Genomic DNA, 26,042 nt, shown 5'->3' with positions numbered 1-26,042 from the left:
ATTCTTAGTGCAGGAAAGCTTGTAAAAATCTTGGTAGAAATCCTTTTATGACAACGAGGAAAACTCAGACAGTAACCGACTTGATTGCATTTCCTTTAGCTTCCACCTGCCTGCCGTCTGCGATTCTGTTTTCAATTTCCCTTATTTCATCCCGCCTTCCAGCCAAAGAGACAATATTGCCTCTGGCATTGCACACAGCCGTTGACTTTTCCAATTGCAGCATCAACATCAGCCGTTGGAAAATCCTCAGTTCCATTCCACCGCCCACCCAGCTGATTGCTCCGGGAAAACTTTGAAACAACATGTAGTGGCAGCTAAACTAACAGATAACAGATAACGGATAGCGGATGGCGGAGCAGTCTCCTCCTCGTTCGTCAAGGATTTCGACTCTCCTTACATTTCTACTTTGTCGCAGGCAGTCGCGTTTTCAGTTCAATGGCAATAATCAGCCAACTGAAAGCCTTTGTTTATTAGCGGTGCCACTGACAAAATGAAGTCCTGGCGGAGGGATTGTGATACAGATTGTGGAACAAACTTGATTATTTAACTTGGTTTAGTTAAACAGGGAATCCATTTTTAGGATTCCTTGCCTGCAGGTTGATGCAAAAAAAAAGTTTTTTTTTTTTAATCAGCCAACTGAAAGCCTTTGTTTATTAGCGGTGCCACTGACAAAATGAAGTCCTGGCGGAGGGATTGTGATACAGATTGTGGAACAAACTTGATTATTTAACTTGGTTTAGTTAAACAGGGAATCCATTTTTAGGATTCCTTGCCTGCAGGTTGATGCAAAAAAAAAAGTTTGCTTTTTAAAGCACTCGATCAAACGGAACTTAATCACTATAAAACACAGCATGGAGGATTACAAAACATAAATTAAGACCAATGAATTAGAGTACGAGATTGCATTTCAATATGTAAGCTTGCAGTGTTTTGCAGCTTATCCTGCTGGGAGCGACAGTAAAAAAGGACACTTTATGATTGCCATCATCATTGAGCTCACTCGACGAAATGAAATGCAAACACATATCGGCCCATTTCTCATAATTGAAATTGTAACGGATCAGGGAATGCAAATAAATACAGTTCCCGATCCGCGCCCCATTAAAAGCCTTTCAATGCATTTACCACCCGTCTATAGTGCACAGTCATGAATTATTGGCCATACAAACCCATAATCTGCCACCCCGACAGCCTCTCGGTTTTTTACGCACTGCTTTTTGTCCTTGTAAAGGACTCTCGGGTGACCCACATGGCATTTTTCAGTTGTTAGTTGCAGTCAATTAAATGCAACGGATTATATCAAAATCTTTGCTATTTTTAATAAATATGCAAACATTTGCATAGAACACGACCTTTAAAAAAAGGATAACTAACATCGAAAAAAACAAGAACTTTTTTATTGTTGGCCCGAATGGCAATTTATAATAACCGGTCTATTTTATAGCCTCAACAGCGACAATCGACAGGATAAAGCTAACATTTTGCAGGACAAGGACTAAGCCCGCTCAAAGCCCACTGCTGGCTGATGGAACTGAAGAGAAAGCCATTTCCCAGGGACTGGCATTAGTTTGGCATAAATTTAAGGGCTTACCCACCTCTATTTTTGGTTATTTATGCTGAATAACAAAGCGTCCGCTCAGAAAGTATTTAAATATGCATATGAAATGTTGGGCTACATCGGGGATTAGTACAGTGGATTATGCCTACAAGGGAATTCGTTAAAGCGTTCTTTTCTTTTGTAAGCTTGCTTCGCAAAAAATGTAAATCTAGCACAAGCCATAAATATTTGTATTTAATTTTGTGTTTAATTAAAATGTGCTTTAATAAATTCGATAAATTTCTTTGCTATTTGATAAGCAGACACAGTGGGCATTTTCGGCTTTAAACAATGCTATATTTCGTATGACATTGCTAGAAACATAACTTAGTGAATTAATTTCCCGATAATATGAACTTTTTATATTCTTGGGAATATACTACACAATGCTATCAGTTTTAAATCTGCATTTTATGCGTGCACATATTATGTTTATATCATCTAAAAATTTTTCTATTTGGGGCACACCCACTGTAGATCCTGAGGTATTGCCAATATAGCATTTTTAATACCTTTTTGCTGGATGCATCGGCACAAAAGAGCTCCACACCTGACCACACACACAGGTACAGTTCCTCCCTCCACCCCTACACCATTTTCCCAACCACCCCGATTTCCATGCCACTCTTCCTCATGTGTGTATGTACATATATAACGTTTATTTGCCTTTGTTGTTGGCTTTTGTGCGCTATGTGCCTGAATGTTGCTGGCGTTGTATTGTTATTGAAAAGCATTTGGTCATCAAATATGTATATGCATACTGCCATATATTCTACCTATTCATATATCAATATACATGCACGAGAATATGTATGGACCGGCATTCGGGTCAGTGGATCAAAAATGCCAAAGACGACTTACAAAAGTTAAAAGCAGGCTGGCCATCAGCATCGATATGTGGGTATCTGTATTTTCCGTTTACATACACATATATTTGCGTGTGTGAATGTACTCGTCCCCACATCTGTGCTCCACTTTCGCTTTTGTGTTTGTGCATTTGCCATAATGGTCCAACTTTCGGTCAAGTGGAGGCCTTTCCCGAAGAAGACCTGAAAGGCGAAGGTCAACAGCTGTTCGATGGGCAAAGAAAAGTTTTTACTCGAGCTGTAATTCATTTTCCGAGGGAACTTCGAAAGTTATTGGAATTTGTTTTCCGTTTTATTCAATAAATATATCCTAATTGAATGAGAACTTCTATTAAAAGAAATCAACTTTTCAACGGCACTAATAAGATTTGTGCTTTTAAGTAAATATCTTCACAATCTGCACAACTCACTTAATAATTAATATAAGAATGACTAAGTTTTGGAATTAATTAAATATTAATTTTATCAACTTTTGCTGAGCAATTGATATATCAATGTATATCAATTGCTTAGCAGAAGTTGATAAAAAAAAAGCAATTGATATATCAATGTATATCAATCGCAGATTCCAATTCTATAGACGTCTTATCCGAATGCAGTAAACTAACGCTAACAGTGAATCCCTTTGTGGCAAAGACTAAAGCTCGCCAGGTTTCCATTTTCCGAGTTCCCTAAGAAGCCAATAAAAGTCACAGCCAAGTCCCAATGCCAAGCAGCGCCAATCGGATTTTCCACCCACAACCCCTTGCATTACCATAAAAAGCGAATGCAGTTTGGGGCTACACACGAAACGCATTTGTATGCACTTTTGCTTTTCCTAGCCAAACATCAACCGGCGAATGCAACACTAAGGCGAGTGTGTTGTTCCTCCTCCATTTTCTAGCATCTGCATATGTGTGTGTGTGCAGTGCATGATGAGGGGGCGGAAGGCGTGGCCGCTTATGCGCCATTATGCAGCGGAGAGTAGCAGCGGTGCTAAGTGCTTTTTCTTTGCTCATGAGCGTCCAAAAAGCCTCGACGGATGAGGTGGTGAAGTGGGCGAATGCATTGTTACCATATTTGGTGGTGGGGATGGGTCTTAATGGGCATGCGAATAGGCCACTTTTCACAGTTAAAGTTGGATTTGGTTTTCAATGCTAAGCCCATAATATTGATTTGACCTTAGGTGCTTTTGGTCAAAAATATGCCCACCACTCTATTCAATAGAATGAGATGGTTCTTTATTAAATTTTATAGCAACATATTAAGTGTTTATTCAAACTAAGATTTATGCCTATTTAACAATCAGTTATATTTGTCTAAGAATACCGCAATTATGCTAAAGGTATAACAATAAATGCAAATACTTCACTGATAAATTCAACAAATAAAACTAAATTGGCTGCCTACGTGATTTTAATGATAATTATTGATTTAGTGCAACAGTGTGGAATTATTCTACATAAGACTATAAATATTTGTCTATATTGATATGACATTATATTCATCTTATTTAAGTGATATGCTCTCATACATTAAAAAAAAATAATGCCTACTTGTTCACTTTATACAAATAAGAGCGCAGATTAAGGACTGTGTTTCACGAATTCTATCTTTCCAAGAATGCATTGCAAAAGTCAAATATTAAAGATTAAAATAAAAAAGTAATAAATACGTTCCGAGGTATCGCCTTTAGTAGCAGTTAAAATCCTGAAAAATCGAGCCAAGCCTGCAGAGCATTTGGCAATCATTATCCTAGCCCGTTGTTTTCTGGCACAATAGAAGCCACTAAAAAGAGTAAACAATTTGCGCGCATAAAAGCCGAAGAGCAAATAAACTCCTTCCACAAAGTCCTGGCAGCCCAGAACAATGCAAATAAAACAAAAGCGAAACGAAACGAAACGGAGCATTTTAGCTTGCCTACTTATGCAAACAGGACCAAAGCTACACACACATACGCCGTCCACACACACGCACACATACTGGCAAACACACACACACACACATGTAGACCGCCACAAGGTGCTTTGTGATGTTGCTGTTGTTTTTGTGGCCATTGCGGGCTGGGATGTTTAATTTAAACTGCGGATAGGCATCCAACAATTTTTAATCATGTTTATGGCCAAGCAAATACACACACCCTGGGATCAGATTTAATTGCACACAAAAAAATTATGAATTCAGAGGCAGGGCACGCAATTTCTGGTATTTATTTAAATAACCAGAAAAGAAAAACTTGCCCAAATTCCGGGAAGGTTGAAAGCTGCAGTAATTAAATCTATCTATCTGCAAATTAAAAATTCATTTAAGACATTAAATGAACAAAATTTCAAAATGTGTGTTTCATTTTTGCTACTAATTGCAAGTCATCAATTAAACCAACTTAAAATTCGGCAAAATAGTTAAGCGTAACAATTGGTTTAGTTTTTAGTATAAAGTGAATTTTTGCCTTTATCTTGATCTTTTATTTAAATGTCATTAAAGATGTTCTTCGTTGAACTCATAATTTGGCACTTACAAACTAATTTATTATTGTTTATGCACTTTCTAGTCTACATATGATATCTAACTTACTATCAGGTTCTTACCATCTACATTCCTTGCTAATGACTTCAAATTAGAAAACTAACCCGAACGACCATTTCCAAATTAAACTTACTTTGCTGAGACCGCTATTTTTAATTGTCTGAATCAATCCGCGCTCGAAATTATAATTAAATATTTAAATTAAATGTGCAAGCAAATACCAACACGGGCAAATATGCAAACAGAGGAATACATATATACACATGCCCCTGTCCTAGGCTTTCGTTTTAACCCACTTATGTTGTGATGAAAATAATTTTTTTTGCGCATAATAAATACTTTTTAGTAGTTTGTTGTTGCTGCCATAGTCCGCCATTCATTTGCATTCATTAGGAATTTCATTCGTGTGTGCGGGAGTGTGTTAGCAATTAAACAAAACTCCCCAAAAGAAAGGGAGAAGGGGCAAAGTCAAGGACAAAATTTTGCTTTACACGTGCCACGCACACAGAGCTGTTCAGGATTGGCAGGATTCTAGAGCCTGCAGCTTTAGCCAGGACAATCAAACAGTTTTACAAATGCCTGCGTGTGTGTGTGGACGGGCTTTTAAATATGCATGGCATTGCACAAAAGAGAGAAATGCATTTCCAACATGACGCTGATTACAGAGAAAACGGATGAAATACTCTCACCTTGGAAAGGGAATAGCAAAACAATGGAAACGACTTTATGGCAATGCATGTGTTCATTTTTTTTTTTAGTAGCTGTGCTTCATTATCAGACATCATATATTTTAAAGCTTTAAAAGAGAGTATCTTGTTATAAAGAACTATTTATTTATCTGTTATAAATTAAGAAATTGTTTAAAATATTTACATATCCAAATGATTAGAATTCATAATAAATTGTTTTAATTGTTAACTATTTTTTGAAGAATTCCATTTTAATTTATGTGTCGACTGCAATTTTCAATAAATTCCTATAACTTTTATGGAAGTTTTCGATGCAGCCTGTCCAATGAAATCCAGAGATGCCTGCACAGAACGGACCAGAAAAAGTTGCCGAGGACAAAGGTCAAGTCCCAAATTGCCACGTAAGCAAAGCGAGTGCCACCTGCTCACCTGCCGCCGCACCTGTCGGCCTAGTTTCGGTTCCCAGCAGAATCCATCCCATCGCATCCCCGTTTGCTCCATATTAGAATCTGACCTTTGGCCATTGTATCTAAAAGCCTGAAAATAGTGCCCCGTCATGCGGTGAGGACTTTAATATAGAAAAGGCCGAGGCCGTCCAAACAGCTGGGCAACTGACCACTGGACTTCCCTTTCCGCTTTTCCGCTCCCCTGTTTGCCATTTCCCGATTTTACTGGCCATTTTCTCAGGCAACCTTCAGACCGAGCCGCAAACTTTTGATTAATGTTTGTTAGTTTGTCTCGGCGTGAAATGTATTTGTTTTAAAACAAAATGCAGTGCAAAAAGTGTGAACAGAAGGTGTGAGTAGGATGCAGATAGCTTTGCTCTGCTCTGCTCCTAGCCATATCCTTTTGCGCCACCCGCCCCCTTTTTCAGCCCAACGACTTTTGGTTTTAATTCTTTCTCGTTTTTTTACGGGTTTGCTCGTTCATTCCATTTTACATATATCCCTTTTTCTCTTCTGCTTATTTTTACCCTCTTTATTCCCGTTTATTTTGCCTGTTCATTCATCTTTACAGTACGCAAGCCCGAAAAAATATTTTTTGTTATATATTGACTAGCAAAATATTTGGCTTTAGCACGTGTCTGTGCACACAAACATAGGGAAACACTATCAAAGATTTTTTGGGCAGAGAAAGATTTTTACAGTAGAAATCAACTAAGTAATACAGTAGTTTATTTTCTAAAACTCAATTTTATGTTGCCTTTCAGAGCGAATGTTTTGAAATATAAATATTTCAATTAAATTACAAAGTTCGGATTTTATTTAGCTCGTTTCACTTAGTCAATGCCAACTGTTCTGATAACTTTTAGTCATATTTTGTGTATATTTTTATAGGTTCGCATAGGCCGTGCCTGCGTACGTGTGCTTGTGCGATGCAGTCAGGCGTGAACTAAAAGATTAGAATTTCAAACATTTTTTTGCACTCAATTCTTTTTAGCCGATACCCAATTTGTTGGTGGAGCCTGCTCCTGGCCCCATTTACTTGTCCAATTTGCAGGGCAGCTGCCAAAAAGCCTAGAAGGGCATGACGGAATCGAGCAAGACAAACGAGGTCTTAATGCCCCAGAAGCCCAAGCAAGTACGCAGCGAAACATTTTTAAAGACCCGAAAAAAGGCGGCGTTTAATACACTTTTCATGCTTGATTTGTTGCCCACGAAAATATGCTTTAACTGCCTAACAGCAGTTGTTTTTGCCGGGTAGAACGTGCTGATTTCCGGGTCAGGATAAAGGATACCCGCAGGAGGGTTTAATGAGTGCCCCCTAGCCGACCCTTAGGTTTTGTGGGAGACAAGGCACGCATCAGGAAATTAGAAGGGATGACCAGATAAGAATTAGAAGGCCGTGGGGGATAAGCTTTATTGTTCTTCTAAGGGTTTGAGTTTTTTTACGCTTTCATGGGGACTCCAGACCAGAGAACACATACCATCGTTAAAACCAAAACAGTGGCATTTAAAAGTTTTAAATTTTTCAAGATGCAAATATGCGATTGAATCATCCAGAAAACTAAATGCGATTGAAACAAATTGCAGCTGCCAAGTGGAGAATGTCAAGTTCAGAGCGGAATGATCGACTATGCAATGTCAGTTGATTGCGCAAGCGATGGGGAAATTCGAGTGTGGGCGTGTTGAGTGAGACATATACATAGGTGCAATGCTGACTGACTAATCAGAGGGACGTTGGGTTGTCAGCATTACAAACCCATTCCATTTCCCTTTCCCGATGACTGCCATCGCAGCGATTCAAGCATCTCGTCATCGTTGGCGGCGCATGTAAAGCGATATTTCAGCTGTCACTTCATGCTTCAACTATTCGAAATCAAATCAATGCGAAAGGATTTTTCCCCCGCCAACTATGTACCGACTCGTTGGCAATGATTTATGTTAAGAGCACTGCACACACGCAGATTGCGGAGGGGTGCGGCGAATAGTAAGGGTTAACCTTTTACCAACGCAGTGAAATCGATTGCGAATCAACTATGGAGAATGCTGGGGAGATCAATTCGGGAAGTTAAATTTAAGTAAGGCTGACTAACTGTATGGGTTGCAATTGACATTTTTATGACAGAAGATATGTTCATGTTCATATTAAAGGAATACAAATATTTGAAAACTTTCATCAAATAAATAAAGTTCGTTAAACGAAATTAATAAACTTCCAGAAATACCCATATAATAAAGACTTTTTGAAAGTATCTAACCAAACATTTCAATTGAGCCGCATAAACAAAAACAATGCAATACAACACTACTAGCGCTAATTTATTACTATTCCACATTTTTTAGGAGTGTACTTGAAAGGCGAGCTTTCAGAGCTTCTTTCCTTTTCCAGTTTGCATTGTCGTGTGAGTTTTTCCACCATAAATTCACAAAAGTGAATCTACATTGCAAATGCAGGCGAATGTAAGTGTGTGTGTGTGGGTGTGTGTGTCGGTGTTGTAAAAAAAAAAACAAAGCATAAATGTGGCACGCAAAAGGGGCAAGAGAGATGGGGCTATGAAACAGAGGCTAACGAAGCGTAAAGTTTGCCAACTGACTACCGCCCGAATTTCCCCTCGCCCTGGTCATCAGTGTTTGCCTTGTGGCATTTTTTATTAAATATTCCTAATAAATTATGCAAAATTTTTGTATTGCCGAGCGAGACCGAGAGGAATATTGGCAAAAGAAAGAGAAAGAGCGACGAAAAAATGTGAATTGTGGTCAAATCAAAAAGTGGGCCGCCATCTGTGTGTGGGGGCGTGTCATAACTATCAATAACTTGGCCCAAAAAGCCATATTCAGATCCTTGGACCATAGTGTATGCGTAGGCAAGGGGAGGGATGGCAAACGGCAACGGTTTTAAGGACGAAGCCTTGTGAACGCCCATCGGTCTGCATTATAATACAATAAAAGTAAAGGATATCGCTGTATCCGCTTTGTTCTGTGATAATAAAATAAAATTGAAATATGGTTTGCAATTGAGTGAGCGCAGTGAGTTGAAAGTCTGAAATCAGGAAATGCGATTGTGGAAAAGCCGAAAAAGTCGATTGGCGACCCTGGCAGCAATAGTATCTTTGTATCTGAGCAACGTATAGTGACGGATGTTGTAAAATCTCGTTTGATAGATGTCCTTCAATATCTTGACGTTCGATGATTGTTTCGTGATGGAATGTGTCGTCTGATAAATGCGTGTCTGCTAGGTTATTAAACGTATGGATACATCTAAGACACCCTTAAGTATTCTTCAGGATAATAGGAAATTTCTATTCAGCCAAATATTTAATTTTGAACACCTCATTCCCCCTTTCTAGCCAAATTTATTTGTATTAATGTTAAGCTATTTAAAAATCTGGAAAATGTAATAAGTTCCTAAATGAATAAACAAAGTCAACGTCTATAAAATGTATTTGTTTTCCGTTCAAAAGGATATTCCCATTCCATTCGTCGAATGAACTCAGCTGTAATCAATTCGCAATCGCATTATCATCAGTGCTTTCCCCTTCTCGAATTTTTCCGGCATTCCGTCAACGTGAAAACTCATGATGTATGAAAAATTGTTAAACAAAGAACTAAGCTTATGAATTAATAAGCTTACACAAGCAAAAAAGAAACCCCACATCCATAAAAAAGAAAGCTCTTTGGGGAGTAAAGGGCTTCCGCCAAACTTGAGATTTTTGGAGGGCTGGGATAAAAAAAATCTGCAGCAGCAACAGCAAGAAAACAACAATAACAATAAATACAGCAAATGTCTTATTTATTATGGATTTTTTTTTGCCAGCAGCAAAAATGAGGAGAAATTAAGTTGCCGCCTGCAGCTTTGTAACACCAGCCAGAGATTGGCACACCCTCGGCCCAAAAAACGCCCCCAAACAACACATACCCGCATAAAAAAACAACGCAATACCAAGAAAAACATCAGCAACAACACGAAGGAAAAGCAAAGAGTGTTTATCTGATTTAAACGCTGCCAACAGTCGGCAACATTTCCCCGCCTCTACCGCCATTTGTTGTTTTCCCTCTGTCCATACTGGGGCAACCTTTTGCGTGTCTTTGACTGCCGTCTGCTTTTCCTCCGCTCACTGCCGCACAAAAACTTATGTTTTCCGACTTTCACTGGCCGAGCTTAATTCGCACTCGGGTGAAAACTTTAATATTAATCATACGACACGTATGCCCAACTAAAACAGTCCGCTCTACACTGGAACTATGCCCAACTTAAACAGTCAAGTCTAAACTGGAACTAATAATAAACTTAACTAAAATAAAATAAATTTAAGAACTAAATAAATATTTCGGAACAAACAACTAATCTACCAATGAAATAACTTGGAATTATATGCCCAAATACTTTTCATAATGACGGAAAAAACTGTTCATTGCCATTTAAAAGTGTATATCCATAAAAGTTTTGGCCAAAGAAGATACACACTTCCACAAGATTACCCATGGCCAACACATGAAGCGCTTAGTGTAAATTTCCCACGCAGCTCGGTTGGTTTTTGTCTAAACCCGTTCTATTGACTCTCCCCCGAGTGAAAATGTTTTCTGCGGTTGCAGTCGCCAAACGTCAAAAGTTCTTAGTTAAATTCGTTTTCGTTTTTCGTAAACTTTCCTCAAGTGGCTCATTGTGGTTGCTGGCGCTGTGAAATGTTGACCTACCAAACGGAAAACTACGAAAACTGGGGGAGTCCCAGTCTTCGAAATTGTGGGAAGAAGATGGCAGATAACCGCCGCGACACTTGCTTACTTTTGACAAGGACTCGCAACACGCACACAAATAACCAAAACTAAAACTAAGACTCTGACTAGGACAACATTCGCGTCCTGCTCCCTTGCGGTTGCTCCGGTTGCCGAGCAATCCTGCCAGCAACAACTTAGCATAGGACTAAACCCAAGACATGCAAAAACTTTTCGGATGTGGCTGGGAAAACGCAAATGATTAAGTGCGTAGCGTGCTATAATTCAACAAGACAACGTTGCAGCGATAGAGACGCCAAGGGAGAAGCCCAAGCACGACAGGACTAGAATGACTCCTTCCGCAATGATGCAATTGCAAATGACATGGCCAATGGAGCGAGTTGCCCCAAGTGTTAGGGCGAAAGCAAATGCTTTGTGGCAGCCATGAAAGGGATAAGTTTTGATTGAGGCGAATTGAATTTGATGCGACAAAGAGCCCGACTTGAATAAGGCCAAATGAGGAGCGCGGAATCTCGGCAAGGGATTACTGGTTAAATCAGGCATCTTGGGTCAACTTTGGGGCTGCGTAAATTAGCAGCCAGAAGTTTGCCTTAAGCAGAAACGTGTATTAATATAATCTTGAGAGAAGGCCATTGGGCTGTATTATAAATAATATTGGTTTATTACGAATTATAACACTTTATGATCAAAAGACGAAACTATGATTTCTTATATAATATTTTTTATTAATTTTCCGACTATCTTTATATTACCTTTATCGTACAGAAGCCCGATTTTTATCAAAATATATGTTCTTATCAAAATGTGTACAAAAAATTCTAACATGATCAAAAAGAGCAAGGGTTAATTTCTTTACATTTTCCATTAAAGCACAACTTTTCAACATTTTTGACTTTTAAATATATCATGAATTATGTTTTATTCTAATCGGTCGTATGTTCAGATGAAGCTCAAGTCGGTAGCATTGAAACTACGATCCTTGACAGCCATCTGGTCTTGTCTCCTCTTCCGAGCTTCTGCTCGAGTTTCCACCGCTTTTCCTGCTCTGCTTGCTTTCTGATTTCCCAGCGACAGCAACAAACACGAGTTTTGCTGTTTAGCATTTCAACACAAAAACAGACAGAGTTGTTGGTGCTCCTGTGGCAGAAGAGCAATTAATATGTATCTCTTACTCGGCACGCTTTATCACTTCACGCCACTCCACTCCTTGGCTGGGAAATGGAATTTCACTCCATGGCAAGTTGCTTATATTTTCGTTTCCATTTGTTTGTTTTCGCTACCGTTTGTTCTGCCGGTTGCTTGTTATTTCGCTTCTTTTTGTTTTTGCTACTTGCTGCTACATCTGCTGCTTTTGGACAAAAACTTTGCACGTAGCCATTTTATTTAGTGCTTGGGCATTTGGCACAGTTACAGTTAGTGTTACATTAGGCCACGCCCAGCGGCCATCTAGCAGACGCACAATTTTGGTAGCATTTCGGGCAAAGTGATTTATGACAGGCTGCACGGCGTATACTTGATATTCCCTTTGCCATTGCATGCAAAACGCATTTTCGCAAATTTTTAAATGGCCCGAGAAGAAGGAAGGGATGCAAAGGAGCCAGCAAAAATGAGTGGCAAGAAATGGCACGCGCTCAAGCTAAAAATTTAATTAAAATGCACATTTGTTTGTCCTTGACAGCGTTTTATATTTTTTACTTAATTGGTAGAACCGAGCAGACTCTACGCCCGGAATGAAGCGGCGAAATGAGAGCGATGAGCAAAATGCCAGGATGTAGGACGCAGGATACCCCCATAAAACGCACACACACACACACACACTTGATGCGGTTAGATAGGGAAAATTACGACGAAACGTTGACACAGAAACTAAAACACGCACGACCAACCTGAATTAGTCGAGCAAGAAGTGAGTTGGTGTGCGAATGTGACTCCGAAACGTAGTTAGTCAGAAGAACATCCCTGCCCCATCTGGATACCATTTTGCAGGTGCTCGCAATGAAAACGGGCCTGGCAGAAGTTAACTTGATTATGCAGCCGGGACATGTCATTGATCAACTTGCGGGAGATTTAATAGAATTGACGAGGTGGGAAAGCTTCAAAATTAAGGGGCACTTGACGTAAACACCAGCTGACATAAATGTCGACTAAAGTGAGTGCTGTTATAGCCGAGTTAGTTTTGAATTATGCACATTTAGCAGTCTTCAAATATGAGATAAGATTTATATAAGCATATGAAATGGATTTTTGACTAAAAAAAATAAGGCCACAAATAGCCAATGCAAAGCAACAAATATCAATCCAATAATAGCTAAAATGGCTAATTAAACAGATACGCCTGCCATTGGGAACCCACGAGCATCCATTTGGCGTCCAATTCCCACAGCTTTGCGAAATCATTTCCGTATGGTGAGTGTCATTCATATTGCAATGCCCGAGACTGCATTTCCAGGCGAACTTCTGCTGGTGCTATATTTCTGGCGGAAATTGGGAGCAGCAGTCGGGTACGTGCCGTAAAAGCTGCCAACTTGCAGCAATTTCTCACATTTTGCCCCCCGATCCGGGATCCGGACCTGGGTTTATGGGGTCATAGCACGCAATTATGGGGGGATTGGCATTACCAGGGCTTCCCGGGATCAACCAAACTAATATCCATTTCGGCTTGTCCCTTGTCCAAAACAAAACGCATTAAGGCGGAAGTGCATTTCGGGTTTATTTTGCATTTCGCAGAGACATGCACGTATTCATATTTACCTAAATAACTACTCAGAATGGTGGAACTGTGGGCAGACCAAGAGGTGGGCGGGGGGTTGCATTCTCGTCTGTTGTCCTTTTTATGATGGGCATACAAATGCTGAGCCAAAAGGATTTTACTTACAAACGAGCGAGCAGAGGAAAAAGTGCAGAAGAATCGCATTGTCCCCTTGCCAGGAAGATAGAATGAACGAAGGACGAATGAGGGGTCATAAGCCAGGACATAGACAAGCGCACAAGGATATGTAGTGGCATAAGGATTTGTTTTGCTCGGCTGCAGATAATGAGGATGATGATGAGCCTGCTCATGCTTCTGCACCGGCTCCGTTGCCCCTCAACTTTCATATGTGCAGTCACGGTCTGTCTGCCTTGTTGTTTTGAGCCCAGTCTGCCGTCTCAGTCTCCTTCACAGCTGCCGTCTCTTTCATTGTCGCATCTTGTCTGGGACGCAGGACATGGGACATGGGGCATGCATAAGTGGCTGCCTCACAAAACTTGTTATTTGTATTTACTTTTGATTGTTGCAGCTGCACTCTGCCTTCTCTTTTCACTACAGACAAGTGTCAACACAAAAATTGCACTTTACTCTAACTTGTATTCTCCACTGCTACTCCCAAAACAATTAAATGGCTCATCGCATACCACTTCTGCTTGAACTATTTTGGATCTGCTGCATTTTTTATGGCCCTTTAAAATCTGCATCTGGGCATTTCTTTATTTCTGCCATTTGTTTTCCGCTGATGTCACTCACTGCAAAATGAACTGTCAAGTGGAAAAATCGAGGAAACGAAACGAGGCTGTCACTGGCTGAATGATGCTTTAATGGGCTCTTCTTGATGCGAGTATATATGTAAGAAATGGAAAAACGTACAAAAATATTTGTCGAAGAGCTGCCAAAAGAACGCCGATTAAATGTATCCAACTGGGTTGGAGATGGAAGTGGGATAAACCTACGTACCATTTACATCAAAATTTTGAAAATATATTTTCACTAGAGAAGCATATCATAGAGCTGCAGACTAAGCTTGAAATATTTAGTTTTTAAATTGATCCTGTGTAATACGCCTATATCCGAAATATAATAATAATATTTTTCGGTAAATTCACTTATTCTCGTTTACGAAAGGCAAGCTTCGAATTATCCCCAAACGTCTTTATTGACTGCCGCATGTGTTCCATCGATTCCACTCCACTTAGCCAAACCCATTCAACCCAAGTGCATTGGCTGGCACAACGACCAGTTCATGACGTCAGGAACAGGTCGGAATATTCTCACCCATTTACCGCACTTTTCCGTTCCATTCACCATGAGAAATAAATGCCCCCTGCTGCCAGTTGGCCAGTCATCCACAAATAGCATTTTGTGTCTATTTTAGAGTAATTTTCCACTTAAACGGTTTTTTCTCTCGAAGGCAGCTGGAAAGCCTTTGGAAAATCCCCTCCCGAAGCAGGCAAGAAGTCATCTGCTTGTGCTGCGTCTGGCAGCCGCCAAAAAATGCCAAGTTGGAATGAAAATTATTGGTTCGCCCCTCCTCCGGAAAATGGGTAACCAAAAAAGGACGAGCGCAAATATATGGAAGGTTCCAAATTGAGTTTGAGCGGTTTTCCCAACACGCCCCGTAGTTTTTCACTCTTCTGCTATCGATTTCAATTGTGCTAAGGCAACTGTATCTCCCTCGACTTCAAGCCCCTGCACAACCCAAACCCACTCCACCCAACCACAATCTCTTCCCCTTTTGGCCAACTTCAAAGTGAGCAGCGTGCAATGAAATTGACACCCGCAGCGTCGACTCCATTGGAATGAAACTATGGATGGGTGAAAAATAAATGTGTAACGAATTGGAAGCATCTCGCATCCCTCCCCAACCATTGCGACCCTTTCTCCGCCGCCATTTGCCTTGGCAATAAAACCATTTTAATGAGATTCAAGCTTTAAATTTCGCGCTTTATTTACGTGAGTGTTGGTGGGGATCAGAAATGGGGAAAAATGAAAACGGCTGGCCACAAGGGGCATGGCATAAAAGTGGGCACAAGCGTGTTAACTTTGATGGGTTCAAAAAGATCTTAACGACTCTGAGCTACCTAGCATCCAATAATTATAAAAATTTAAGTTGCTGTTTTAATTTCTGATACGCAAAATTATACGCACCACTGTTGTCAAATGCTTTTTTATATTAATTATATTTAAAAGAAAAACAAAGCTTAAACATTTAAGAGTTTAAGGTTGTCTAACACGAGTTTAAAGTTAAAAAACAAAAAAATATCTACGGTCATTCATCTTGAACTTTTGTAAGTTTTTATGATGAAACTTCATTAAGCAGTTTCTAGCACATATGTTTGAATATTATTTATCTGTCGTATAAAACGAACATACCCAAAGAAAGCTCTGGAATAAATGGGCTGACTCAATTATGTAACTCAACGAGAATTTTAATTAAAAGCATGCAGATGATTTAATTGATTCCTGTGTATAACGTATACGCCGGATGGGCAACTGCTGACCAGCCAACACAGGCTAAGCAGCCCACTTAAACGGAGTTTGGCAAATATTTTAACAACTTTGTTACGGCGTTTTTTATGAAAATTGGACACCAGCGAAAAACAGAAAGCAGCTGCGAAGATGGAGCCTCTTAGATGGAGGTTTACACAGTTAATAATAAAAACCATTTACTATGCAAATATTTGATCGGCTGGCAGGTCAGCGGAGACGGGGAGCGTGGATGCTCTTGCCCATCTCGAGCCATTTTTCACGCTCAGCGTATGGGAATTTTGAATTTTGGACACGAGATGAAAGATGAGCAAAGTCAAAATCCAAGTTGAGTGCCGGGAAATGTGTTTGCGATGGGTTAAGTATGACTTACAGTATATGCATATGCATTTCATAGCCCTCCGACTTTTAGTTCGTGCTCGTGTTTGCTTTGACTTTGAGCGAGGCAGCCATGAAAAATTAAAAGGGGATTGCCATGCGGCAGCTGAACGGCATTTTCACTGCTAGCTTGAACAACTTTTTCCACTCGCTCGCCTGTCAGCGTTTTTCTTTCGATTTTCCGCCGCCTGCGAGATGATGTATGTCGGACAAGTGCTTCGGTTCGAGGGGAATGCGGAATGTGATGGCGGTTGTGGCTGCTGCTGCAGGATGTGGGTTAGTCAGCCAAGCATGTGGCTTGCATTTAATTACGTGGATTTGCCCGGATCCCAACTACAGACTGCCTGATAAGGGGGCTAATTGAGCTGCGAGCGAGTGAATTGCCTCGGCCAATATATAAAGTGCGGTGAAAGCACTTTCCTTGGCCACAAGTTTTGGGTCACATTATAAGGAGGTTGGCAAGTCAGGGTTGGCCTTTGGATTATGGTTTTGAGGGCACATACTTTAATTATTATCTATCAGTTTTCCCTTGGAAATGGTAGAAAGTAAGAAACTTTTTCCCACAGCTTGGCAAACAAAAGCCATATGTCATAGTTAATTGTGGGCATCATTTAATCAGGACTTGAAGGTAACAAATAAGAAAAGCATGCTTAATATTTAAATATTTTATATTTTTCGCACTTAAAAACTGCTCGTGTAAAAAAAAACTTTTTGAAAATGAGTAATTTTACTTTATTGTAATTTTGGTTGCAGGTATTCGCCCCTTTGCTTCTGACAAACTGTTTGTAGAAAAGAACAAAGTTCTGTGCACGGTCAACTCATCTGAAATTGCGATAGGTCAGGTTCTGTCAACCCCTGAAAAATGGAGCAACTACTATTAAATTTTGCTGCTCGATTTGCCAGCCAAAGGTGACCAAGGACATCAATTTGCCGCCCCCTACAGTGAACTCTAAATAAAATGTAGCAAAAGGCCAGGGCTTACCTTGTGCAATAATAAAAATTCGTTGTACAAGGTAGTTTGCAACTCGTAAAAGTGTTGCCAATGTTGATGTGGCTGCTGCTGCTGTTTGTGTAGGTTTTCTTGTTGTTTTTTTAGCATCAAATGCTTTGGCGAACTTTTGGCTTAGTTGTTGTTGGCGATTTGTTGTTTGTAGCTTTTGTATTAGCCATAGAACATAGATGTAGTCAGCATTGTTGTTTTCGTTGATGACCGACTGACTGAACCTGCTGCTGCTGACGATGTTGATGCTGCCGCCGTGTTGTTGCTGCTGCTGCACTTGGTGTTGCTGCCGTTGCCGTTCATTGTTTGTATTTTGTGATAGAGAGGGAGGGAGTTATAAAACGTTTTGTGCTTATTGTTTTAGACACTTGTCATGGAATGAATTTGCAAACTATTTTATTTGGTTGTCTCTTGCCCTTTTAGGCAATTGTAAACAATATCTGTTGTTTGTTTTCGTTTGCTTGCTCGCTTTTTGATGAATTGTTTATGGGCATTTGGCTAACGATAAGGAAGAACAATAAAAATTTAATTTTTAAAATATTTTCCATGTGTGCTTTTTACGGATTTCGCATTTCTTTCTCGCTGCTGATGATGATGCGAAATGGCAGCCCATATGCCAAAAGATTTATGACCATACAAAATGGCAAGCGGCTGTCTTGCCCCTGCTCCCCGATGCCCCATGAATTATGCAATGAAATTTATTTCATTTTTCCCATTTGAGGGCGAGAGCACATGAGAATTTTTTAGGAGTGTCGAGGTTGTCGACAGACTTCTGTTATTGTTATAAATGGGGGAGAAATGATTCTTTAATTTATGAAAAAAAGTAGCGTATTTTTCATATGCACCAAACACCCTGGGGGAATTTTTGAAAAATGAAGAGGGGTACAAAACTTGCCACCGGCACATTGACACCTAGACATTCGTCGAGTTTCTCCTTCCTGACGTGGCCCATTGTCCCCGGCCACTTTTGTCGCCTGTCTTTTCTTCCACTTATTAGTCTGCGTTTTGCAAATATTTGCATACGAGGCACGTTTCAGACATTTTTCTTTGGCTCATTCCTTTTATTTTGTTCCTATTATTATTATTACTCCTTGCTGCCACTCAGCTTTCCCCGATTTTCCATTTTCCCCTTCTCAGCTTTCGTTGTTGTAGTGTAAATGCGAGATTTCTTTGCACCACATAAAGCAAGTAAAATGAGAAATGGGTTGAAATATGCGAGTTAAAGTATTTTAATCAGTTATGAAATTTTTAATGCCGGCAAGTTTGTATATAACATTAATTCCTCCAAGGTAATAAAGAAGTTACAGAGGTTACATGCTCTTTAAGATATTTAAAGAAGGAAAAGGGAAATAATGATTTCAGTATTTTTATTAAGGCCATTAAGATAGACACAAAAAACAAATGAAATGACATATTAATAAAAACATATTTAAGGTAGAAATAAAAAAATAAAAATGCGTTTTTCCGTTTTGAAATGAAATGTATTGATTTAAAAAAGTGACTAAAAATAATTTTCTCTTCTTTTATAGCAATTCGATATGAGGAAAATAAATACATCGTCTTCGTATAGGATCCACTTATTAAGCATTAAGATTCGGGGCTTGGTGCTGATTTAAAAATTGACTCCTCAAGGATACCCGTCAATTGATAGCATGCACATTTCCAAGAACTAATCCTTAAGACGACCCCCGTAATCCACTTAATCCTCCGAGCTAAACACGTTGCTGCCTATCAGACAAACGATTTCGAAAAGGGAATAAAGGAAACGCCGTAAGGACATTTGGCAGGCCTCCCTCGTTGTCCTTTCTCCTCAATCCCCCTTTGACGATCCTTGATTGCTGCTGTTTTTCGGGCCCTTCCACGGGCGCCACATCAATTTGTAATTTGTAAATGAAATTGCCCTTGCTCGGGCTTCCCTTTTTTGCGCCCACCAGAAAAATGCAAATTTGTCAAATTGATTTAAAGCCCCGGTGTCGGCCAATTTAAATGCCAAAAATTAATTACACATGCACGCGCACACATGAGCTCTGACTGGGTTTCATATATGTATTTTTATTTCTTTTTTTAATTTCTGTTTGAGCCGTCTTTGCATTGGCACTTTTGGGTGTTTGGAAACTTTTGATCTGCGGTGGGACTGCCGCTTGCCTGCTAAATAACACAGCCCGATTGTCGAGATTAGCACTCGTCCTCGTCGTCACTGGCACCTCACACATTCAGTTGGCAGCTCTGGTCCAAGTCAAGTATCCGCACCGTTGGCCCGCTGCTAAACGAACTCCGCCGCGCTCCCGAGTAAACTGACTTTGGGCAACGAGCTACGCCAGCAGGTGACCCGAACTGGTCGTCGGCCATCGCCCGAAGCAGGGTCTTATCAGAGCCGAAGGATAACCCGAGAGAGGGCAACGCAGTCGCACATGAGAGAGCCGGCTTTCGTTGGTGATTGGAGTGTGGTGGCTTTCTGCATTACTCGTTGGTGTAAGGACCCATGTGCTGTGGTGAATGTTGGCTCTTATCAGTGGTGTTCGGTGGGGGACAGGTCTTATCGGCATCCAGACTGCTGCCCCGCTCCATATCCTTGCCAGCTGACTTGTCCTTCGGGCTGACGAATGTGGGCAGGCGTCTGGCAGGAATGTGCCAAAATGTCAAGCAAGCAAGCTGGTTTTTGTTTGCGCCAAAACTGATGATAAGACCAATTCACTTACCGTCGCAAAAACCTGATTTTTTATAAGAACACGGGTTGGTTTTCAGAGTCACTCTAGTGTCAAACAAGTTACCTGCAGCTTTTCAGATTATTGGGCTAAGCATAGATAGACCTTTACTTTCTTGGGAATATTATATTAGTTGGATTTACCATATTTCCTCTATTGCTTGAAATGGTTCAAGCTATTTAAGAATAAAGGTAAGGTTATTCAATCTTGCTTGCTAAGGTAATTCAATTTAAGTAAGTAATGCTAGTCAATTATTAATTAAAAATATAAAAATCAATAAAAATCTATGTACAACATACATATATGAAAATGATTTAATATTACATGCCCTCCTTTCAATTTTCCAAAAAAGTTGAACAGCTTCACCGCAAGGACAGCGTGTCCTTTGCATGCCCCGTGGAGTCACAATGCGCAGGCAACAGCTCCTTCCTCCGCAGGCTGACACTTCGGAACATTCATACCGACTTTCATACTCCTGTCTGCCGGAGATTGTTATGTTTTGGCCACTCCATTGGGGCGATGCTTGCGGTGCTGGACGGTAGAAGGAAATCCATCGCTTATGCGCGCTTTCCTCGGGGCAAAATCAATGCAGCGGCATGTCAGCCTGGTTTATTGGCTTCCATTCGGACACTAAGGAGGCCAAACTAATTACCGTGCATAATAAATCAGATCCCTGTCATAGACTGCCATTAGTTTGACACCACCCTCATGCCCGACATCCCACTGGCCAACGGGAGAGCTCTTCTAGCATTTATGCAAATTGGCAGCAATGCCAGTGCCCGCGGCGAATATCGCAGCAATGGCCGAGTATCGGACTTGGCTTGCTGCCTTCTGCATTATTAATTGCAATTTGCTTGCTATTTTTCCAAGAAAAGTGTACCGGCTATAACCTAATAATAGTCGAGCACATGGCTCTCCCCTGACCACGCTGACAATCAAGTTTATTTATGCAAAATTAATTGATTTCTATCGAAAACGAAGGGGTAATGGAAAATGCAATTGACACATTTTTCCCGGAACATAATGAGGGGTAATTTATAATCATGGCACAATTGAAAGCTCTTAAAATAGGAGCCACGTTGCGTGACTTTTCCGATGATGGAGTCAAATTGTTACAAATTAAAAGTTTTGGTTTTGTAATTTTAGCCCGAACAATTGTAGCCCTTGTCAATACTGAAGAAATGATTGATTCCTTTGTAATACAAGAAATTTTTAATATTGCAACCGATTAAGATTAGATATCTCACCTCAGTTGCCGGAAGAAGTTGACTTTCTTGCGTGATTCGGAAAGATTGTGCATGTGATCATCGAGAAACTTAAAATCCAGTCCTGTGGTAAACTCAAAATCGTTTTTCGGTTTTCGATTGAATATGGGATCTGGTGTTTCCGTCTTTACAACAAAGGGCTTACAACGATTTGGATACGGCTGGGAGTATTGCCTTGTGTAGCTCGACAACATGGGGGGTTCCATGTTGTCCTCGACTAGGGAAATACCGTAACGGGGACTGCGAAAAAGTAAAGTAAAAGATCACATGTTCATAAGCAATCCACAATCCCAATATATAGTTCGGGTATCGAAGTAAAAGACCTTAAGCTGCTCTTCTTACTGCTCGCATTTTCCCGATATACCCTTTATATCCCTAAACAGCATAATTTTCCACTCACTCATCCATATTGAACGACTGAAAGTTGACCAGCTTTTTCTGCTGCGTAGAAATCGTCCTTAAACCCCTGGCGCCCTCCTCGAGCATCGCCTGTGTGGTGGACTTCAATTCATCCTTGGTCATTGGTTCCCACAGTTTGGTTTTCTTTTTGCAGGCCATTTTGACTCTGATTGTGTGCGTGTCGGAAAAGTGAGTAACAATGCGAACGAAGTTTGCTGAGCGATCTGAAATGTTTCTCAGAGTGAATTCCTTTCAACCTTTGAGCCCAGCTCGCCATAATCCCCAGTGCACAAAAACAGAAATCACATCATTAAACTGCCAGCGTGGTGCTGGCAGTCGTTGCACAATATTATAAGCGCCACAATTGAATTCACAAGCGGATTTGTTGCGGGCAGAGGCGAATGATTTCTGAATCAATAGGCGATGAAAATGAAAATCGAATAGTGGGTCATCGGTGGAAATGCACAGGAGTCGAAATGAGAAGGGGCGGTGTGGGCGGTGATTTCCAGTGTGTTTAGTGGCCAACCCGACTACAATGGCCAATAACAATGGCTGATTGGCTCTTTGGCGTCTCCCATAATGATCTGCCACCTCTATTTGCACTTGCAACGGCATTAATACGAGCTAATTAAACAAATATTGTGTTCATCCGACTACGAGTGTCCATGCATGAATGTGTGCGAGTTGCTGTTACGATTAGGTGGTGTGTAGATACATCGGCGCCAGTAGCATTACAGACTAATTTCGCTATGAGAAATTTATTACTTCAAAAGCTTAATTTCTTCAGGAAACAAAAAATTTTAAATTTTTTAATTAATATGAATATTTATCCTAATAAAAAATGTAATCCGAGAGCAATCTGACGATTTAAGTAGTTATGAGTGTGCATCTTAAAAACTTGAATCCCATCATCTAATTTATTATCCCCAGTCACGTGTGCACTATAAAGTCTTGGCCGGGAGTGTATTTATTCCCGTGATTACCCATATCAGACGCCTTGTATCAACAGTCGACATCGGGTCGTCGATGACACCAAGCCGAATGTTCAACAACATAATGCGATGGCCGTCGAGGGGAATTGGCGGAAACGGAAGTGATGCAGAAAATGAACGCACGACGGTCGGGGATAGTCGTGGTCTTCATGTGGCTCATAAATTATGGGGTAGCATTTTGCAGCCGGTGCATTTTGCGGCGCATAATTTGCATTTTTAAGCATTTTCACAGTGCATTGGACATAATTAAAAACAACGACACTGGGGCTTCTGACCGCAAGTCCTGCTCCAATTCCGAGACTGGAACCCATGTCAAAAACTTCGGTTAACCTTGACAGGGTTGAGCAAAGGCACAGGGAACAAAAAAATAATATTTTTTTGCAATAAACGCAATCAGTCGATAAAAATTATAAAATAAAAATTTATTTGTGGCCATATAAAAGTATTTTTGTTTATTGAAATTATTCAGTTTAAGTGCTTTAATTGCTTTAGCCACCATTTAATTTACAATTTTGAGAATCTTATAGCTCAGTGCAAAGATGTTGCCGACAGTCAAGTTTCTCACCTTCATGTTTCTCTCGTCCCCAGTTGGCTGTTACAAGGTTTTCTGGGGGCGTGGCAGCATCAACTTCGGGGGCAGGCAGCCATGGTGCACTTAACAAATTAATGTCAAGCCACAATAAAAGTCAACAGCTGGCTTGCAACAGGGGCGGCGAAAGGCAAAGCTATGTTATGCCATCTTAGGTGAAAGGGTGAAAGGGCAGTGAAAGTGGCGGGTAAAAGGGGGTAGTACGTGCAATGAACGGAATCCGACACACATAAGTTAAACAAATATACTGCGCACCCACACATAAAAATGCAGATGCAGATGCCCAGATGCACAGTTGGTCGTCGTAAAGTCTCCATGAAGGGGGAAGTGCACCTGCTGCCAAAGACTCCGAACTCGCAGCAGAGATGCTGAATCAAATTCTCATATTAAATAATCGAATTCCTCGCATGCACATCATTTTAAATTCACGTTCGCACTTTCCTTCAGATCCGCATCCACTGCACATGCATTTTACATTCGCATCCTTGCTTTTAGAATCGCTTTGCCTTTCTCTTCGAAAATTTCATTCAGCTTTTTGTATCTTGCATCTTTAAGCAATTTTTCTCGCCAACTCGCTTTGCCCGAGATTTTGCGCTTGACATATAATTTTTATGAGTCTATTCAGGGGAGCGGAATAATGGGGGCTTAAGGACAAAATAAAAAAATTAAAGAAAAAATGAATTTTAAATTGCAATTTTCAAAAGAATGTGATAAGTTAAAATAGTCTATTTGAATAGGAAAATAAAATATGTTTCTCAAATTCAAAATTCAGGTTTTACCACATAAAATAATTAAAGCATAAACAAACCAACAACCCCCATCAAAAAAGTGATCTCTACACCCCTGCTTAAACATTTTCTCTATCCTTTATTTGCGGATGGCAAAAACTTCTGGCACGCACGTCTGCCCCAACTTTTGATGGCTGAGGTGTGAAATTTTGCGAGCTGTTCGAGCCAAATAGGCATAAAATTATTTAAAACTCGACGCGAGACTGCAGAAAAGGATGCGTCATAAATGTGAGGCAGTTTCGCACTTCTCATACTCCATTAATTGAGTTTAATTTCTCTCTTCAATTTTAAGGTGATACATCATTCTTGCTGTTCCATTTTCTGCCAGGCCTGGACGTATTCCTTGTAGAAATCAGAAAGCAGGTGGGGAACATGCTGCAAGGCCAGTTCCAAAGGAACCAACTCGGGTTCAATGAGTCCCGTAAACTTTATGTAGAGGAATTGCTCCTTGTGGGTGTTTTGTACCATGTCCAATATCGATTCTACTTGGTAGCCTCGTTGAAAAGCATCGATTGCGGGAACCGGTGGAAGATTGGCTAAATCCGAAGAGAACTTCTTGACGGGTTTCTTTACTGTTTGAACTAGAGTGCTGGGAGGTGATATTGTTGACAAGTTGCGTGTCCGTTTATCGGCATGTCTCTAAAAAGTTTATGATTAGTTTTGGCGGATGAATTTTCCTGAAATATTCACTCACATTGTTCTGCAGAAAGGAAATTCTGCGCTTTCGTACGGCGGATTCCATTTGGACTTATTAAATATATATATATTTTCCTGTTGAATTGTTTTTGTGTATACACTGAAGTTAAACTCTTTTTTACTTCTTCCGAGTGGCACTTCATAGCCGGCTCTTCTCTGGAAATTCATATGACTTTCGCTTCTGTTGCCTGTTCTACAAATGAACTTCCTGCGGCCAAAACAACTTCACGGCACTTTGAGCCGGCCCATGGCAACCGGGTAGATGGAGATGGAAGGCAGGGGGAAATGCAGTTAAATGAGCGGAAATACGAAATTAACTCGCCACGAAAGCACAGAGCAAACAAAGAAATTGTTGTTCAACTAAAAAAATATCCCCACACACTCGCAGAGTGAAGAAAAATGAAGAGGAAATAGAGAATGAGAAAATCAAGTGCCGTGGCACAAAAAAGGGGGTAAAAAACGCAATTGAAAGCAAGCAAAGGGGCAGAACAGAAAAAATGTATAATAGCAGAATAAACGTTGCCACTTGGCCAAATTTAATGCAAATATTTGGCCAGCCGCAAACGGAAATGCTGTCTCCCCCGCTCACGACTAAAAGCCTTCGATGCCACTCTAATGCGATGTGGCTTGGTAAATCGCGGGAAATTAAGAAATTAAAGTAAGTAAAATGCTGCTCAAAAACAAACTTCCATGCACGTTTGCAAAGATTACATTTCCGGGTTTCGCCGCCACCTATTTTAAATTATCCTCCACATAGAATTCCGCTGAGCTTGATAAATAGAAGCGAAGCATTCGAGAACTGTGCATGATTTATGTATATCTACTGCGCCCTGTTCTATGCCGCTCTCTTGTATATTTCCTTGCTGTGACAACGACGCACTTTTCGGGACTTACGAAATTGTATTTAATTGTTAGGGTTTTCCGAAAGGACAGGGAAGTCCTTTGGTCGGCATTTAAAATTAAACAAACATTCTGCCTTGCCATGGAAATGACAATAAAAATAGCATCAAATTTATGGCATACCGAAATAGAGAGGTGGAGGACACCAAAATGGTAAAGGAGGAGAAGGACCTCGTTGAGAGCATTTTATTCTCTTGCATCGTCCTTTTATTTCAACTCCATTTTGTCTGTCATGCACTCAAAACAAAAGTTTTAAT

At 40.4% G+C, this 26,042-nt stretch overlaps 3 protein-coding genes across 5 annotated transcripts in view; all 3 read right to left on the bottom strand.

The window, feature by feature from the left end:
• LOC117150367 overlaps positions 1-19,731 on the bottom strand; it is a 31,482-nt gene extending 11,751 nt beyond the window's left edge. The window contains exons 1-2 of one of the 3 annotated variants that reach the window (XM_033317227.1): positions 19,656-19,731; positions 17,434-17,949 (exon numbers count right to left, since the gene is read on the bottom strand). The gene's annotated coding sequence lies outside the window, so the exon portion shown is untranslated. Of the gene's footprint in view, positions 1-17,433; positions 17,950-19,455 lie in introns of all 3 variants that reach the window. The other 2 variants (XM_033317228.1, XM_033317226.1) reach the window with 2 other exon arrangements.
• A 1,363-nt stretch (positions 19,732-21,094) lies between these two features.
• On the bottom strand, positions 21,095-22,036 carry LOC117147134. Its single transcript, XM_033313915.1, has 3 exons — positions 21,822-22,036; positions 21,404-21,661; positions 21,095-21,348 (listed from the first exon to the last, which is right to left on the bottom strand). Exons 1-3 carry the CDS (start codon positions 21,977-21,979, stop codon positions 21,324-21,326), a joined length of 441 nt encoding a protein of 146 aa, XP_033169806.1. The 5' UTR covers positions 21,980-22,036; the 3' UTR covers positions 21,095-21,323.
• A 2,212-nt stretch (positions 22,037-24,248) lies between these two features.
• Positions 24,249-25,015, bottom strand: LOC117148208. The gene is made up of 2 exons (XM_033315498.1): positions 24,884-25,015; positions 24,249-24,828 (listed from the first exon to the last, which is right to left on the bottom strand). Exons 1-2 carry the CDS (start codon positions 24,929-24,931, stop codon positions 24,490-24,492), a joined length of 387 nt encoding a protein of 128 aa, XP_033171389.1. The 5' UTR covers positions 24,932-25,015; the 3' UTR covers positions 24,249-24,489.
• Positions 25,016-26,042: the final 1,027 nt, after the last annotated feature.

This window comes from Drosophila mauritiana, chromosome 2L (assembly GCF_004382145.1).
Source record: "Drosophila mauritiana strain mau12 chromosome 2L, ASM438214v1, whole genome shotgun sequence".
Classification (NCBI taxonomy): Eukaryota; Metazoa; Arthropoda; class Insecta; order Diptera; family Drosophilidae; genus Drosophila; species Drosophila mauritiana.
This window is presented reverse-complemented; position numbering and strand designations above follow the sequence as displayed.

What these genes read in the sequence shown, in the direction of transcription:
- LOC117147134 (XM_033313915.1), bottom strand. Translation starts at nt 21,979, where the DNA reads ATGGCCTGCAAAAAGAAAACCAAACTGTGGGAACCAATGACCAAGGAT. An exon ending in CAGTCGTTCAATATGGATGA is followed by an intron (nt 21,662 to 21,821) that starts GTGAGTGGAAAA and finishes ACTTTTTCGCAG; the next exon opens with TCCCCGTTACGGTATTTCCC. An exon ending in AACTTCTTCCGGCAACTGAG is followed by an intron (nt 21,349 to 21,403) that starts GTGAGATATCTA and finishes TGTATTACAAAG; the next exon opens with GAATCAATCATTTCTTCAGT.
- LOC117148208 (XM_033315498.1), bottom strand. Translation starts at nt 24,931, where the DNA reads ATGGAATCCGCCGTACGAAAGCGCAGAATTTCCTTTCTGCAGAACAAT. An exon ending in TTTCCTTTCTGCAGAACAAT is followed by an intron (nt 24,829 to 24,883) that starts GTGAGTGAATAT and finishes TAAACTTTTTAG; the next exon opens with AGACATGCCGATAAACGGAC.